This window comes from Camponotus floridanus, unplaced genomic scaffold, assembly GCF_003227725.1.
Source record: "Camponotus floridanus strain SB8 unplaced genomic scaffold, Cflo_v7.5 scaffold35, whole genome shotgun sequence".
Lineage (NCBI taxonomy): Eukaryota > Metazoa > Arthropoda > Insecta > Hymenoptera > Formicidae > Camponotus > Camponotus floridanus.
The window spans coordinates 1,823,119-1,841,975 of record NW_020229492.1 but is presented as its reverse complement, the minus strand read 5'-3'; the positions used below and the strand labels follow the sequence as shown (position 1 = coordinate 1,841,975).

The following is an 18,857-nucleotide window of genomic DNA, read 5'->3' as shown; positions in this document are numbered from 1 at the left end:
GAGATTTAAAAATTCGTTTTTTTTCGAGGCGCGATATAAAATAATATATTTAATAAAGCATATGCTGTAGAAAAATATCCTTATAACGATACACATTGCCAATATTACAGCACGGAGATAAAGCCGTACACAGTAATCGATATGTGCGAAAATTTGGATGACGAAACGATAGGAATAATAGAGAAGAGATTAATCGGTAATCATCCAAATACTTATACGTTGACCAAAGGTTTGGCAGAGCAGATTGTGCTGTCCAAGGGAAGCGATTTACCAATCGCGATCGTACGACCGAGTATAGTTTGCGCAGCGTATCAAGAACCATTTCCAGGATGGGTAGATAATGTTTACGGTATTACAGGTACAATCTATATTGAAAAAGTGATTGAAAATTGATTGAAATTTTGACAGGAAACCTACTGGGGAAAAAAGTTCACACATATACGTAAAATCAAATATAAATAATAAATCATATAAAATATATCCATGTATGTTTTTTCTCTTGTATAATAAATTCTATTTATATATAAAAAAGAATCAGAAAAATAATTGAGAATAAATTAGAGGAGATTAATTTTAATATACAGGGTGTCTTAGACCACCCCTTTTAAAATGAAAATAAATGGCTTTTCTCAAAAATCGCGAACAATTTTTAAGTAAATCGGATACGATATATCAAATGATGATATTTTGAACTTTTGATTCCCATCCGAAATATGCCATCCGGATTGAAAGTTGAATTTTTTTAGGGGAATATGGTACTTTCTGTTACAGATTCGAATTGTACATGAAAAAATAAGAAACTTTTGTATTAAACGTTTTTTCTGAAAGTGCCTCTGTCAGTTTTAAAATTGACCTTGAAAATAACTGTGATGAAATAATAAAGATCAATTTTTTTGACAGAGGCACTTTCAGAAAAACGTTTGATACAAAAGTTTCTTATTTCTTCACGTATAATTCGAATCTGTAATAAGAAGTACCATGTATCCTCAAAAAAATTCAACTTCCGATCCGGATGGCATATTTCCGATCGGAATCAAAAGTTGAAAATATCACCATTTGATAGACCGTACCCGATGTACTTAAAAATTGTTCGCGATGGCGAAAAGTCACTTATTTTCATTTTAAAAGGGGTGTACGGATGGTCTGAAACACTCTGTATATTTATGTTTGATTATATGTAAGAATAATTTTTTCTCGTTTCTTTAGTTGGATATTTTATTATATTTATATATAATTTATTTTATATAATATTATAAAATATTATATTTATAAGCCTAAATTGCTCATTGTATTTTATATAATTTTTAAGCCTATTGCTTTTTATAAAAAGTTATTAAAAATATGGAAAAGAATAAGCACGATATACAGGGTGACCCATTTTAATTTCCCCAGCCAAATATTTCAGAAAATAATGAAAAATCGAAAAAATGTTTCAGACAAAAGTTGTATGGTTTTCAGGGGGACATAAGATGACACCATTGGTTTGACCTTGAAGAGTTATTTGAAGGTCACATGAAGGTCACCTTCAATTTCTTAAATGGAACCTACATTTTCTCATTAAATATTCTTGTAGCTTATCTCGAGAGCTTTCCAAAACACTATAATTAAGTTAGTTTTCATTAAGTACTTTCCGAATTATGAGGCTTGAAATTATTTCTGAATTTTGCATAAATCATAAAATATCTTGTAAAATATTCATTTTTCGATTATCTTACCTTAATACTTTTATGTACAAAATAATGAGAGGAATCAATTGGTGTAAAGAAAATAGTTATTTTTAAGAAAAAATATGTAATTTGCAATTAACAATTACATATTTTTTCTTTGAAACAACTATGTGTTTTTTTTACACCAATTGATTTCTCTCATTATTTTGTACATAAAGGTATTAAGGCAAGATAATCGAAAAATGAATATTTTACTAGATATATTACGGTTTATGTTAAATTAAGAAATGATTTCAAGCCTCATAACTCGAAAAGTACTCAATAAAAAAATATTTTATTATAGTGTTTTGGAAAGCTCTCGAGATAAGCTACAAGAATATGTAATGAGAAAATGTAAGTTCCATTTAAGAAATTGAAGGTGACCTTCATGTGACCTTCAAATAACTCTTCAAGATCAAACCAATGGTGCCATCTTATGTCCCCCTAGAAACCATACAACTTTTGTCTGAAACATTTTTTCGATTTTTCATTATTTTCCGAAATATTTGACTGGGGAAATTAAAATGGGTCACCCTATATATAATTAATCGCTCATATAACATGTTCGTGACATTAGCTTGAAGAATTTTATTAAAAACGAATTATTATATAATGAAGAATAAAAATATTAAAAGTTTAAATTGTATAAAATGAACCGAACATTTCTAATAAATTAATTTTCTTCTATTAATTATATAGACGTGTATACAGAAAAAAACAAGTGTCAAATCAAAAACTTAAACTAACGCGTTTATTGTTTCGTATATACGCAACAATCTATAATCTTCTTAGAAGAATTTAATAATTTTAAATTTTAACAATATTATATTTTTATTTTAATATTGTAATTGTCACCTCAAGAATATATAATTATTTAATTTCACTTTAAGAAAATTATAATCTTCGATTTAAAAATGTTATTATCCAGCATTGTTTCTTTTCCATTCAAGAAAATTAAATCTTAAATCATAAGAATATAAAAATAATAAATATAATAACAATTAAAAGGCTCGTGTATTGCAATGCAAAAATAAACAGATTAACATTAAAGGGCCGCGCGCGACAATACGAGCAAATTAATAAGATAGAAATAAAAATAAATAAAACAATTAATTATAAGTTCGTTTAATTACAAGATCGCAAACGTTTCGACTTAACTTAGTCTTCTTCTGTATGATATTTAAACATTTTTTAATTAAACGAACTTATAATTAATTGTTTTATTTATTTTTATTTCTATCTTATTAATTTGCTCGTATTGTCTCGCGGCGCGGTCCTTTAATGTTAATTTGTTTATTTTTGCATAAGAATATATTTTTCTTGATTTAATTATATAAAATGGCTTCATTCAAGTAAGCAATTATTCAAGCAATTATATTTTTCTTTAATTAACGCAATATAATCTCATTTCAAGATTTCCATATTAAAACTAAATATATTTTCAAAACAAGAATGTCCTTTTTTTCTGTGTACAAATATACTATATTCCATTATTTGATTAGGTATAATGACAGAGATAGGTAGAGGTACTATTAGGAGCATCATATGCAACGCAAATTTAGTAGTAGACGTTGTACCTGTCGATTTTGTTGTCGATACATTAATATGCGCGTCTTGGTATAACGCTACGCAACGTTCCGATACGATAAAGATTTATAATTGTACCAGCAGCTCATTGCATCCAATCACGTGCGTATATGAAAAACTGGTATATAGTATAATATAGTATAATATAACGTAATGAAGCAATAAATAAAAGTATGATGTTTATATGATATTTAAGAACATAGTGAGAGACACTATAAAAAAAAAATGTGTGATTTTGCAGATGGCGTGAATTCGGACATCTTACGAGGAAGCACGCTATAGAATCTCCATCGAAATACGTCATGTGGTATCCAGACTTTACGTTTAGAACAAACAAATTCATTCACACTATCATGGTAGCTATGTTGCACTTCTTACCTGCATTCATCGTAGATCTTATATTAAGGGTCCAAGGTTATAAACCTATGTAAGTGCTTTCTTTCTCTTGTTCTAACCAATTATATTTATAATAATAAATTCTAAATTATAATAAATTATAATAAATTCTAATAATAAATTTATTATAATAAAAATTATAATAAATTCTAAATTATAATAATAAATTCTAATATAATAATAAATTCTAAATGATATTTATAATAATAAATTATAATAATAAATTAATTTTGAGTGACGATTTTTTTCTCTTTTCTCTTACTTTTTTCTTTTTTTTTCAGAATGATGAAAATCGCCAAACGTTTCGAGCGCGCCGCTAAAACTGGAGAGTTCTTCACGATGAACGAATGGAAATTCTGTGCTGATAACATGACGAAGTTAGTGAAATTTGTAAGAGCGTCGGGTGATTGTGACGATTTCAACGTAGATATCAAAAGTTTAGATTGGGATACGTACTTACATCAATACATATTAGGAATTAGAAAATATATTTTGAAAGACAATTCAGATACGTTAAATAATGCCCGAAATCGTTTATCGAAGTAAGTCTTCCAATTTCATATTCTTATTTACATTTTCGAGCTTGCAAGATAAACGTTGCGCAGGAAAAAATAAATCGATTATTAATGTATTTCAGATTGTATTGGATGCATAAATTAACCAAAGTATTCAGTATATTCATGTTATTAGGAATGATCAAGTGTGCCGGTCGGTCATCGAGAAATTATACGGAAGCTTTTGGATCGCAATTCTAGGAACACTGTAAAAATATTATGGAAAATATTTTAGGAAAGAGGAACATATAACTTTGTAGTACTAAACTGTTGTCAAGTAACTAATTTACTAATTAAATCAGATATTAATGGGAAGGAGAGGAGGAAAGAAAGGAAAGGTAGTTCAAGAAATATAATTTTGAAAAGCGTAAATGTAGAATGATTGTAAATACTATAAAATCTTTGTTTAAAACATTTTCTCACATATCTCTCACATATTTTGTACGATAATTATTAAGTTAGCTTCTTAAAGATCCTACAATTGACACGTACAAAAAATGTTATGTTTCTTATTTTGTGTTATTCTATCAAGATATACATATACAGAGAATTCAAAGATCAAAGATAAAAATTTTCAAACATTTCCTTATATTATATATAGGATGTCCCATTTTATTTTTGTCAGTCAAATATCTCGATTTTACTTAGAGTTAGAAGAAAATGTTTCAGACAAAAGTTGTATGGCTTGAAGGGGGCCAGAGATGATGTCATTGATTTGACCACAAAAAGTCGTTCGAAGATTACGTGAATGTCACCTTCAATTTTTTAAATGGAACCTACTCTATCATTACATATTCTTATAGCTTATCTCGAAAGCTTTCCAAAACACTATAATTAAGTTAATTTTTATTGAGTACTTTTTGAGTTATGAAACTTGAAATTTCTTCTTCATTCATGAAATTCATTTCTTAATTTTACATAAACTGTAAAATATGTTGTGAAATATTCATTTTTCGATTATCATACTTTAATACTTTTAATACTTTTACAAAATAATGAAAGAAATCAATTGGTGTAAAGAAAAAACATAGTTGTTATTAAAAAGAAATATGTAATTGTTAATTGCAAATTACATATTTTTTCTTGAAAACAGTAATTTATAGTTAAATTTTTCAACTATTTAATCACAAATTACTCAAATATCTGACGTACCGAACAAATTCTGCGGCCAGATTTGTTTTCTAATCAGATTCACCTACTCTGCTTTTTCGCAACTAACCAAACCTAAATAAAATTTCGCAGGCCTGTGTTATCAATATTAAAATGAAATTATTTTTGCTATAATTCAAACACTTCTATAATCATATAATTAAACAATTATAATTGAATCAATCAATTTTATCACACATTACGCTTGCAGAAACAAATAAATTTATTGAAAAGCATTTTTAAGGCAAAATGTCTTTCGACACTTTTGCGTTGTCTCTTTGAAACTGAATGAACTAAAGGGACTATAGGCGGCTGTGATATAAAACGATCAAGCGCAAAAAGTTACAGTTGTTATAGTTTGTGCGTGCGTCTATAAATTATATTGGAAGTGATCTATACATGAGGATAAAATCTCTTTAAAAATTCGAAAAATTGTATGTACATATATCTGTAATATGATGAACAAAATAATGAACATGTATTTATGTGTATATATTTAAATATTATGAGATATATACACACAATTTTATTTAAATATTATGAGATATATACAGATTTATATTTCAAAATATAATACTTTTCGATTTTGAACTTTCGTAATTCTCTTTTTGTGATCTTGCTATACTTAAACTTTGAGATTTGATGTATATAACAGAAATATGATCGTAATACGTTATTAGATAAATCACTATTGAAATTCAAAAAAGAATTGATCTGTTTGATTATTCATAAAACATGACAGAAATGTGTAACGTTACGATTTTATGGTTTTTCTTATTCTCAATATAAATACGAAACATCTGATGCATATCAAATATGTTCCTGAGCGTAAGTATTTAACCATCAAAATTGCTTTCTTCGCGCGCAATGTATTGCGTAAATACGTTTCGATAAATTAATGAAATATATTATTAATACATTATTAAGCCATATCATGACAATGTTTTGATATACATAATTGTGTCATATTGTACACTTTTGCCATGTAACAAACTTGTGTAAGACTTGTAATTAGATAAATAATGTTTGTAATTAATATCTGACTTCTTCGATTATAAATATTCGTATATATACATCACCAAAAATTTAAAATATGTTGTCAATAAAGAACTTGGTGCAAAACGCGTAAGAAATTCACCATTTGTTTCAGCTCCTTTTGAAAAAAAGCTAGGAAAATGTGATTTTATCTTTTCAACTTATTTATCTTAAAAATTTTGATTTGTTTGATTTTCTTTCTATTGGATTAGATTGGAATATTAGCTTCAAGTCTCTCAGCAATTTTATACCAATATTTCCTCCAAAAGTAAAGAAATTATTCTCTTCAAAAATCGGATATTATATCATTTTATTAAATGTATCTTTAAAAACCCGTTCGAATTTTTTAGAATCTCACAATTTTCCTTCCAGCTCACAGAATTAATCTTTTTTATACTGACTGTAAAATCTAATCTTTCTAAATCCTTCTGTAGAAATAGAGATCTCAATGAAACCATTCGTACTCTTGACTTTATTCTAGATATAATGAGCTTTTTCCAATGTTCTTGCAATCTCGAGTTCTAATAGAAAGCATCTTTTACCTTTAATCCATCACGAAACAATTCTTTTTAAATATCTTCCGTACACATTTAAAATCCTTTGTAGACATTCTATGCAAAAGCTTCTCTCTAATTCTATGTCTTTTAGAGAAGCTTCCAAGATTAATCGCGATGTCCTGTCAATGCAAACTTCAGTCTTTCTCGAGTTCCTCATTTCTTTCATTTCAATTTTATTCTCGGTAAGTAGTAGATGGTCAACAAGGAAGCTTTGATGAGATATTTCCCAATCGAGAGCAAAGAGTGAAATGATATTTAAATAATTCTCTCATTTATTTCTATTAAATATTTATGTCAATTATATTATTGGTTTTATTTATAGAAGATATAATTAGAAAAATAATGCAATATATATGGTATATATATATATATATATATATATATATATATATACATATATATATATATATATTTTTTTTATTTTATTATTAAAACAAATCAACTTGAAATTAGTTTAAAATACAGTGCACACATACATTTAACAGAGATAGAGTCTCTTTGGAACAGAATATTGAAAAATATCAGTTTTTTTATCATTGTCAGCAATTTAAGCAATTCTCGTTGATTTTGTATTTTTTACAATAGTTTGCTTAATTAAATTTAATAAAGACTTATTTTAGATTTAATTTAATTTGATAAAAATTTAAATTAGATTTAATAATGATTTATAAAAGATTTATATTTTATTATTATTATGAAATTAGAGAAGATAATTGTTTAATTATGAAAATGAAGAAAAAAAATACTTAGAAACTTTATATTTATTATTATAAATTTAAGGAGTATATGACATATAGATACTACAATGCTGTATTTCGTAGTAATCTGGTTCACGTTTCCCGAACAATTCTATAATCTAAAAATTATATTACAGTGTACTAATATGATAAATTCGTAGCTTTGAGTAAAATTAAAGATTTAGAAAGCTATCACGCACGGAAATTAAACTTTAATATTTTAAATAATAATCAGCAGAAAATGGCTCACTAGATTCTGCGCTCTTTTCATACATATAATTATAATTATATTTATATTTATTATAATTATATTTATTATTATTATAATTATATTTATTATAATTATATTTATTAGTATTATAATTATATTTATTATAATTTCACACGTTATTTAATATTTTTTAATATAGCATAATATAATGACGTTTCGTTTAATTCCTTTTTCAGACACGATGGCGCGATCAATATCAAAAAATTATTTTATATCTATAATAATAAGATGCGTACTTATAATTTTTATAAATAAAAAAACTAATTATCCATATCACGATAATTATATATATATATATATATATATCACAATAAAGATTCTTCAAACACATATTTTGCGTAATTTACTCATTCAATCAAGTAAAAATCGTAGTAACAGAAAACATAATGAATTATCGTTGCAAAATCGGTAAATCTTTACGAGCAAAAATTATTTTTTAAATGATATTTCGAGTCATCTAACCCGGCCGCGATGCTTTATTCTATTTTTCGATCATTTAAATGTAATTCGGATTGAAATCGCGCAGTAATAACAAACAGAAGCATAGATCTAAATAAGCATAAAAAAGCTTCGTAATGCCTCAATTAATTAATATGTAAAATAATTAATATGTAAAAAATGTAATCTCTAAAATATTTATATATTATACTTTAATATTTTGCGTATTTGTATGTTAAAATGCATAAAATATTTTGATGCGATGAACGGATAATAACACAATGCTCGGTCTTGCCGGTGTAAACAATACCTAGCACGCTAATATTTATATGTCATTGTCTTGATATCAGTCGTACAGCAACACTCGAACAATAATGTAAAATATTTCATATAATGTCAAATTAATTCGTAATCGTTCCACATATGACTAATTATTATGTTTTTTTACTTGTATAATAAATTCTATTTATATATAAAAAAGAATAAGAAGAATAATTGAGAATAAATTAGAGCAGATAATTTTAATATACAGGATGTCCCACTGACATGACTACCCCTTTTAAAATGAAAATAAATGGCTTTTATCAAAAATCGCGAGCAATTTTTAAGTAAATCGGGTACATGCCTTAACAACACACATGTCCAAAAGACGTCCATAGAATATCCAGAGAATAGCCAAAGGATATTTTATGTCCTCTGGATGCCCTCTCGATGACCTCTAGACATCTTTTGGACATGTGTGCTGTTAGGGTGTATGTATGTGTGTGTATGTATAGAGAGAAAGAGAGAGAGAACCACAACTTATTTAAAAAATTAAAATTAAAAATTTATTTATATTTATATAATTATTTATATTTATATTTATTTATATTTATATTTATATATATTTATATAAGCATCTTGCTCTACAGCACTGGTGCTATCTAGTGCTATCGACATTTCGTGCACATAGCACGGAACAAAACCAGAAATTGTACGAATTATGTTACCCTCTGAGAACATTCATGGACACTGGCTTTGTTCATGTCCACTGAGGGCGCATTTAGAATCATCTAAATTGTCAGTCTTCTCTCTGTTTTCTTACATCCTGGGCGAATCCATTTAGGAATCTAATCAGCCATAAGGAAGAAGTATGAAGTAAACAGAATAAAACAAGACACCAATATTAGCATTTATTATTTTACAATTCGTCGATAAGTAGAAGAATAAGTAAGTGAATTAAAAAATAAACCCAATTTCTATTTTATTCTGAAACGTAGAAAAATATCGCTTTAAAAGTATTGTCATGCGTATTGTATATATGTGTACATATATATTAAAAAATTACTTTTAGAAAATAGCACAAATTTATAACTGTATTTTCTTGCATTTTTTTTGCAACTTTCTACTTAAAATTCATTTTATTTTAACATTCTTTATCATGTGTTTTGATTGAACATAACCTTGGTAATCTATAACTTTGTTCAAGTATTTAGTTTTCCTAACGACTGTTAATTTAATATACATTTAAAAATTAAATTTTTTAAAAATTTATATATATTTAAAATTTATATATTTAAATATTTAAATATATTTAAAATATTATTTAAAATATTATTTTAATATATTTAAAATTTATATATATGTTTATTTTAATATTTATATATAATAAACATTTTATTTCTTAATATCAATTTCTATATTATTTTATAAAAATAAAAATTTCATAATTAACCTGCGTAAATTTTTATTCTTTTCATAGTACTTAAATATTAATATCAGGTTACACCTCAAGTCACATCTTTTATTTATATATATGTACACATATGTATTCAAATTCAAAGATATATTAGTGTGATAATAATGTGTAACAAGGATTACTTGTTTCATTCATGAAATGTAGAGGTTCTTTGAGCGTCTCTAAATCTAAAACAAGTTGCGCAAAACTGGGTCTATTATGTGGCACTGTGTTCCAACAGGAACACATAATTTTATATATATCAGGAGAAATGGTATTAGGACAGGCTAGACGACATTTATCTTGAGTTAAATAAAGCAGCAAATCATCGTTTTGTACATTAGCATACGGGAAAGAACCTAGAGTTCCAATCTCCCAAAGAACAACACTGAATGACCAGACATCACTTTTGGAAGAAAAAGCACGATCACGTATAGCCTCTGGTGACATCCAACGTATTGGCAGTTGACGAACTTTTCCTGCCATATGATTTATCACATAAATTCCATTTCGAGATAAGCCAAAATCAGAAACCTACATCCAATCAACTGTTATAGTTTTTCAAATCAATGTTTTTAATAATTATAACATTATAAAATGCACTACCTTAAGTGTTAGATTTGAAGTGAGCAGGATATTTCTTGCTGCCAAATCCCTATGTGTGATTCCTTTACTTTCTAAATGTTCCATTCCTCTTGCAATATCAAGTGCAAATTTTATAAATTGTTGTCTGTTGATTTCACCATATAAATCTTCATCCTTTTTGTTTTTTCCAATAATATTTACATATCCAGGTACAGTCTTTTCGAAACAGTACCAAGATAAATCATCCAATTCGACTCTTCTAGAATGCAGATATGCGAGCAAATCTCCACCTTCCATGTACTCTAAAAGTATGCATGTAGGATTATCTGGTAAGGTGCAGCAACCTATAAGGCTCACTAAATGTGGATGAGAACCAGCTGCTTTCATTATTTTAATTTCTTCCAATAATTGACATCTAGCTTCAGATTCATTAGATGTATCAGAATATTGCAACATTTTAACAGCTACTAATGTATCTTCATTATTATTTAAACTGCCCAAATATACTCTGCCAAACTGTCCCTTTCCTAATTCACATATAAGATTTATACATTTGTATGGTATTTCAAATTCATTATCTTGTATTTTGCAACAATTTTCCTGCAATAAGTTTGATGAGTGCATTTAAATTTTTAAATCTGTTATGATTTGATATTTTTTCATTTACCTCTGAACTTTGTGCAATATATGTACCACTATTACACTGGGAATCTAAATTGGGCCATTGAGTCAATTTATGAGCAGTAAATCCGGGCATAGTTTGTCCCCTGTCATTCAAAAATATAAATTATGAATATGTAATAGATTGATAAAGTGGGAAAAGTTTGACAAATTGCTACTTTACTGTCTAAATGGCCATATGAATTGATATCCAGTTTTATTATGTATCGATACAACACTGATGAATCCTAATATAATACAAATAGTAATACCAACAAGTAACAACCACTGGAACATAATTATATTAATATTTCATACTTATATATTAATATATTATTATTGATAATATATTTTTATTATATATTATATATAATATATTAATATATTATAATATATTAATATATTATATAAAATATTAATATTATATACTATCTTAATATTATATAATATATTAATTATATATAATATATTAATATAATTAAATATGATATATTATATGTAATTATATATAATTATATATAATATATTATATATTAATTGTCAATACATATTTTTTAAAAAAGATACGTACAACGATACTGCCACCTAATGTCTCAATTTCATCTATATTAGTAATAATAAAACTGCCTTGAGATCCCGAACAACCTTGGTAATCTAATGCTTCCACAAATATTTTGTATCCATTTTTCATTTTTACATACTGATTGTCAATCTTCAAATCCCAATTAAATGTATTCTTTGTAAAGGTTGCATTACTTATTTTCGTAATATTATATATAGAATGCCCTGCTTTTGATGTTGATAGTGGTATGCCAATACTGGAATATTATAAATAATATTAATATATAATATTAATATATATAATATAATATATATAATATTATTATAAGTATTATAAATATATATTATATCATGTCACTTAATTTAAAATGCAAAATAAAACAATAAAAGAATCAAACAGTTGGAAGAGACAAGAAATTTTACCTAATAACATAAGAATGAATGGGAGAGCTATTTGATGTAATATTCCAATTTATAACGATATTTTTTTTCATTTGAATTACTTCTACTTTTGGAATAGGCAAGGTCACTTTTGCATCCACACAACTGCATCTATGGTTTATACATTTTGGAACTGTATAGATGACCTATATGTATAATATATATATTTTGAAAAATGTGTATACGTAACGTGTATATATGTATGTATTCAATTTTACCTCTGGCAATTTTCCTACAGGTTTAGCTCTTGGATTGGCATACACTTGTATCTTGTATGTACAATTCGGACGTATTTGTATCTCCGACATATCATTCAATAATTTATTTTGCGGTACTAATAAGCTAAATGGACTTTTATTTTGCACATTATAGAATGCAGAACTTTCTATACATTCTGTCTTATCTATATTGGTTTCGCTTGGAATGCATGTAATTATAATACTATAATATATAAAAATACATTTAAATGTATGTGTAATAATTTAAATATTTAAATGATCTTTATAAATAACAACATTCATTTACCTGTATGAAGAAGGTTGTTTCCCTTTGTTCGGTGGTATCCAAGATATGTTTAATTTTAATGACTTGTCATTTTCAAGATAATTCTCATCTTTTAAAGCGTACACTGTGATATTTTCCACAATGCCAGCAAATCTCATTACATTCTTTGCATTTGTTGTACATGTTGTATTGGAACATAAAAACAATATAATAATTATGTTATATATTAAAATCCACTTACACTGTACAAACATCTCATGTTACAATGATAATAGGAACCATTATATAAACAATTAGATGTTACATATTTTAATATTATTATATATATTATTTTTATCTTCACTAAAATTTATTGGGCACAAGATATCCACTTCATTTAATAAAAATACTGTGCTTTATTTCAATTTCAAAGTCTGATTAAAATTATCTCCAGCAAAACTTATCTGGATAATACTTATCTGATAATTTTACTTTAAGTGCTTAAGAATCTTATAAATTACAATTGATAAACTGATAAATACAATGGGGCATTTTTATTGCAAATATTATATTGCTTGACGAATCAATAATCGAGAAGTTATATAAATTGCTGAGTAAGAATTAATTTTAGAACGAAAATTATTAATTCCGAATTAAATAATGACCACAATTAACGAAAGGTAAAATATAAGATTTATTCATATTAATAATTAATATATATATATATATATATATATATATATATATATATAAACACACACATACATATACATGATATATACATGTCCTAAACTCATGTAAAATAATTTGATGTAGTCTGAAAATTTTTTAAAATGTCTGATATTTGATGTTCCAGAAACCAAATGGCCTCGGCTACGATGTCGCCAACTGATGATGACGAGCTCACTCTTCCTCGTGCATCCATTAACAAAATAATTAAGGAAATCTTACCCCACGTCCGAGTTGCAAACGAATCCAGAGAGCTCATTCTGAATTGTTGTACAGAATTCATTCATTTATTATCTTCCGAGGCGAATGAAATCTGTAATCAACAACAGAAGAAAACTATAAATGCAGAACACGTTTTGCAAGCACTTGAAAAACTAGGCTTTGGCGACTACAATGCGGAAGCGGAAGCTGTATTACGAGATTGCAAGGCTGTAGCTGCTAAAAGAAGGCGTCAAAGTACTAGATTGGAGAATTTGGGAATTCCAGAAGAGGAATTGTTAAGACAACAACAAGAGCTATTCGCTAAAGCAAGAGAGGAACAAGCAGTGGCGGAGCAACAACAATGGCAACAATTACAGGCTGTTGCACAAATGGCATCCATGCAACAAGTTGACAGTGAACAGGAAGATTATTCATAAAATTCAAACACGACAAAATTTATATTTAAGAATAACTTCATGCATACACACGCATACACATAATTTTGTACTTTAGCAGCAAAATACTTCTAATATATCGAACACAATATTAAGAAAATAGATACAGATGAAAATAATAGCAATTAAAAAATATTGAATAAAAAAAACGGAGAATATTAAATATAAATTTTATTATTCACAAAAGAGTGAATTCTTCTGTGTTATAATCTAATAATATTTGTATTTTATGCATTATAATTTTATTTATCATAATTTATAAAAGCAATGTATCATAATAAAGCGAATTATACCTGTATTCCTTCTAAATAGTTTTTATATATTCAAGGCATTAGTCTTCCATATTCAGAAGATAGATGGCTTTTCTTTATCGCCTCCATGACTTTTGAAACATAATGATACCTATCAATAACATATACATTATTTTATGTATATGTAATTATATTAAGTTAGATTCTTCTTCTCTATTCATTGTTTATCAAAACTGAATTAGCTTGCTTATTTGTTATTTATATATTAAATGTTAAATCAAATTTCAGAAAGTTAAAAAGAATAGATAAGTAAATTCATTTTTAAATCAAGAATACAACAATTTGACTGAGATATAAAATAATAAATCTAGAATATTATTTTACCAGCTTTTTTCTGTTAATACAGACGGTGTCATTAAATTCCTGGTAACTCCATGTATCTTTGTCCGTAATTTGTCTATGAGAGATTTTTCATTTTCACAAAATATCATGTCTTCTGCAACAAATGTCACAAATCAACAAATATTAACACAATTTTCTATAAATGACGTAAAGCAGACATTTACCTTCTTTTCTTGAAGGTATCAAAAATAAATTTAAACCATTTTCTGTCGAACAATGACTCATATCTATACCACTATGAGTTTGTAGTCGAGAACTTGAAAATACTTTATTATAAAATTCCTGCAGAAAAAGATGTAAAGATACAATAACTCTGAAAATGTAGGCATATTTAAATATAGAATTAAATTCTTAGCATATTAGTGAAATTAAAAAAGTGATCTCTCTCTCTCTATTTTTAATTTATTCTTTAATCTTTTTGTATTCATTTTAACAATTTGATATACATGCATAGAATGAAATCAATTTAGAATAATAAACAAAGCAGAGAGATCCATATTGTTATTAATTAAAATTTAATGATAAAGAAAAGTTCAAGAAAATTAAATTAATTAAGAATAGAATATAAAAGAGATAGAGAATAGAGAATTAAAAAAGATAAAAATATATATTTAATATGTATAATGTATAACAAAGTAGAATAGTACCTTCATTTGATCAATAATACTTGGCATAAAATCTTGCAGTCCTACTTTGTTATGCAAAAATACAACATGTGGATAATATTCCACATAATCTTGATCCATAATTGTTGTTGAAGATGGTTTTAACATTTCTGCTGTTTGTAAAAATCTATAAGAGAAATATAGAAATGTTATTTAATTACAATTAGTCAATTAGTTACTTAATTATAAATTTTATAACAATTGTTATGTTCTCAAGAAATAGACAAATATTATCTATACAATTACCTCACCAAATTTGGATCAATAAACCAATCTTGCACAAATATAATAACGTGGCATACTGAAAACAAGAATGCTGCAAACTGAAGAGATTGTAACTCCAAATTGGAATCGGTATTCACAAAATCAGTTGTGGTTTTCTTTTGATCAAAGCATACAGAGTAGTCAGTTACAAGTCCAGAAAGGATTGGTTGTGTATCCAAATATATTATCCTATTTTTACTTATATAAAAATCTATTCCGGCAGTGCAATTTGTTGCATCATTTTCATAATGCGATAAATCTTGGACTTGAAAAATGTTGGATCTAATTGTAATATAAAATTATTAAAACAGCGCATTAATTTTTACAAAAATAATTAAGAGTAACTTAACGTAAATAAATGCAATACATACGAGTAATGTGATGTTAATAATGACATAATTGTTGATTTCCCAACACCTTGTGCACCTAGACACCCAACAACTAGAAAGTCTTGTTGGTCGCACAGATAATCTATTGGATTTTCACACAACTGCATATTTTCATCCATGAATTTTATACAACTACTCATCTCAGGACATGTTGAAAACATACGGATTGCTAAAATATACATTTTATATATTACTTTTCAGCGATAATATATAAGTTTTCTAAATAAACTGGAGTATTGATATACACATAGCTCATATATAAATCACTTTCTATATTACTTACAATCTGGTATTTTCGTTGGTGCTCCTGAAGATATATCGGTATCCTTTCTAAAAATTTTTTCTTTATTATAGGATGCATTGTAACAAATGACAAAATATATAAATTAATAATTATTAAAGGCACATACTTGTGCCCATTGCGTTGGCTTGGGGAAACAGCTCTGCTCTCTCCTTCTCGAGTTTTCAAGATAAACGTTGGTCGTTCTACGATCTTAATTAAAGTCCTATTTTCTCCGTCTTTGTTTTCTGAATCTTTCGACGTCGTCGACAACATCTTTACATATCTTCTTTTCTCTGTTATTATTTGAGCTTTTCAATCCAAGTGGTGCGTGATGCGTGATGCGCCCAGTGCGCAAGCGCAAAGCCGCAAGCCAATGGAGGATAATATACAGGGTGTTTCAAACCACCTGTACCACCCATTTAAGAACTAGAGAAGTGGTTATTTAAAAAAAGTAAAAACATTTTCTTTTTAAATCGGGTGCGCTCTATCAAATAGTGATATTTTCAACTTCTCGTTCCGGCCGGAAATAGACGATTCAGAAAGTACATTTTTTAAAATGGAACCCCCTATTTTTCATTGCATATTCTTGTAGCTTACCTCGAGAGCTTTCCAAAATACTACAATAAATTATCTTTCCATGAAGTACCTTTCGAGTTATGAGGCTTGAAATCATTTCTTAATTTTACATAAACCGTAAAATATCTTGTCAAGTATTCATTTTTCGATTATCTTACTTTAATACTTTTATGTACAAAATAATGAAAGGAATCAATTGGTGTAAAAAAAACACATAGTTGTTTTTAACAAAAAATATGGAATTGTTAATTGCAAATTACATATTTTTTTCTTAGAAACAACTATGTGTTTTCTTTACACCAATTGATTCCTCTCATTATTTTGTACATAAAAGTATTAAGGTAAGATAATCGAAAATTGAATATTTTACAAGATATTTTATGGTTTATGTAAAATTAAGAAATGATTTCAAGTCTCATAACTCGAAAAGTATTTCATGGAAAAATAATTAATTTATTATAGTGTTTTGGAAAGCTCTCGAGGTAAGCTACAAGAATATATAATGAAAAATAGGGGATTCCATTTAAAAAAATGTACTTCCGGTCTGAATCGCCTATTTCCGGCCGGAACCAGAAGTTGAAAATATCACCATTCGATAGAGCGCACCCGATTTATAAAGAAAATGTTTTTACTTTTTTGAAATAACCACTTCTCTAGTTTTTAAATGGGTGGTACGAGTGGTCTGAAACACCCTATATAATGTGCACAATTTCTGGTTTTGTTCCGTGCTATGTGCATGAAATGCCAGTAGCACCAGAGTATAAGACACTTATGTATATAAATTGATAGTAAATAAATGATTCAATCGCGAAAGATACTGTAATCTTCCAATGTAATGTTCAAAGATGAAATAAATATTTTTCTATATTCATTGTCATATTTATATGTTTTTATTTATAAAACACAAAATGCCTGCTGTGGGATAAAAACATTTTTAACCGTATTTCTATAAATCTCCTTAATTAAACTGATCTTTGATATTTATTAGTAAACTATTATTAATTAAACTTAATTAAACTGATCTTTGATATTTATCAGTAAACTATTATTCAGTAAACTGACTTTTAATATTTATCAATCATTTTTTTAGTTATTTAAAAATTTTATTATTAATACATATATAGAATTTGTCAAATTAATCACTGATTCTTCTGAAGTTTTTATAATTAAGACTCGAAAAATATGGATTTTGCAAAATATTTTAAGTCTCCTCCTTTATATAAAATATAAAGAATTCATATGTTCCATTTTAATATAGCTAACATTATTTTTATATATTTGTATTATAATTTTTATACCAACATAATATTTTTATGTTAAATACATATTACAAAATATATGACAAAATATAATACAAATTTAATATAAAATATAATTCGAAATTTAATACAAAATAATTTATTACATAAAATAATTTATTACACGAAAATTTCCAAAATAATATACGTATAATATAAAATTTACTAAAAATTTTTACATAGTCCAAACGAGACTGATCGGCGAAGATTAATTACGCGACATTTATTATTAATAATAGATATGTAATAATAAAATTTAATAAGTTTTATATAACGTAAATAATGGTGAAAGAAATAAAAGAATCATTAATAAAATTATTGATCGTTTCTTCGATGGTAAAAGAAAATATTTGCATTACTGATGCATTTTGTGTAGATTATCAAAGGAAATATTCAAAATGAAAAGATAGAATAAACTTCAAAATCAACAATTAAATTACTAAATAAATCGCGATTTAAAATTCGCG

At 26.4% G+C, this 18,857-nt stretch overlaps 4 protein-coding genes across 5 annotated transcripts; 2 read left to right on the top strand and 2 right to left on the bottom strand.

The window, feature by feature from the left end:
- Positions 1-70: 70 nt before the first annotated feature.
- Positions 71-4,795, top strand: LOC105247972 (putative fatty acyl-CoA reductase CG5065; the record flags this gene model as incomplete). The annotated part of the gene is made up of 5 exons (XM_025410800.1): positions 71-358; positions 3,209-3,395; positions 3,535-3,720; positions 3,971-4,231; positions 4,327-4,795. Coding segments are annotated over 5 exons (1,040 nt in total), but the record flags the coding sequence as incomplete, so codon positions are not given.
- Positions 4,796-9,532: 4,737 nt separating this feature from the next.
- Positions 9,533-14,412, top strand: LOC105250069 (protein Dr1). Of its 2 annotated transcripts, none has more exons than XM_011255947.3 (2): positions 9,533-9,639; positions 13,734-14,409. In XM_011255947.3, the coding sequence occupies exon 2, from the start codon at positions 13,741-13,743 to the stop codon at positions 14,242-14,244; it is 504 nt and encodes a 167-aa protein (XP_011254249.1). In that variant the 5' UTR covers positions 9,533-9,639; positions 13,734-13,740; the 3' UTR covers positions 14,245-14,409. The 2 variants fall into 2 exon arrangements, with proteins under 2 accessions (XP_011254249.1, XP_019882743.2); XM_020027184.2 differs by lacking the exon at positions 9,533-9,639 and adding an exon at positions 13,437-13,557 and having other exon boundaries at positions 13,734-14,412.
- Positions 10,193-13,196, bottom strand: LOC105250071 (fibroblast growth factor receptor 3). The gene is made up of 8 exons (XM_025410818.1): positions 12,920-13,196; positions 12,613-12,835; positions 12,377-12,540; positions 11,964-12,210; positions 11,577-11,680; positions 11,400-11,499; positions 10,754-11,332; positions 10,193-10,681 (listed from the first exon to the last, which is right to left on the bottom strand). Exons 1-8 carry the CDS (start codon positions 13,150-13,152, stop codon positions 10,259-10,261), a joined length of 2,073 nt encoding a protein of 690 aa, XP_025266603.1. The 5' UTR covers positions 13,153-13,196; the 3' UTR covers positions 10,193-10,258.
- LOC105250070 (protein SMG9) lies at positions 13,744-16,868 on the bottom strand. The gene is made up of 9 exons (XM_011255948.3): positions 16,644-16,868; positions 16,517-16,563; positions 16,216-16,402; positions 15,827-16,126; positions 15,563-15,707; positions 15,080-15,197; positions 14,898-15,009; positions 14,556-14,664; positions 13,744-13,919 (listed from the first exon to the last, which is right to left on the bottom strand). The coding sequence occupies exons 1-8, from the start codon at positions 16,787-16,789 to the stop codon at positions 14,586-14,588; spliced, it is 1,134 nt and encodes a 377-aa protein (XP_011254250.1). The 5' UTR covers positions 16,790-16,868; the 3' UTR covers positions 13,744-13,919; positions 14,556-14,585.
- Positions 16,869-18,857: the final 1,989 nt, after the last annotated feature.

Coding starts and splice junctions, on each gene's coding strand:
- LOC105250071 (XM_025410818.1), bottom strand. CDS start 13,152: ATGTTTGTACAGTGTAAGTGGATTTTAATATATAACATAATTATTATA. Junction 12,211..12,376: donor ATTCATTCTTATGTTATTAG/GTAAAATTTCTT, acceptor ATAATATTCCAG/TATTGGCATACCACTATCAA. Junction 11,500..11,576: donor TTCATATGGCCATTTAGACA/GTAAAGTAGCAA, acceptor TTTGAATGACAG/GGGACAAACTATGCCCGGAT.
- LOC105250069 (XM_020027184.2), top strand. CDS start 13,538: ATGACCACAATTAACGAAAG. Junction 13,558..13,733: donor ATGACCACAATTAACGAAAG/GTAAAATATAAG, acceptor TTGATGTTCCAG/AAACCAAATGGCCTCGGCTA.
- LOC105250070 (XM_011255948.3), bottom strand. CDS start 16,789: ATGTTGTCGACGACGTCGAAAGATTCAGAAAACAAAGACGGAGAAAAT. Junction 16,403..16,516: donor ACCAACGAAAATACCAGATT/GTAAGTAATATA, acceptor TGTATATTTTAG/CAATCCGTATGTTTTCAACA. Junction 16,127..16,215: donor TTATTAACATCACATTACTC/GTATGTATTGCA, acceptor TATTACAATTAG/ATCCAACATTTTTCAAGTCC.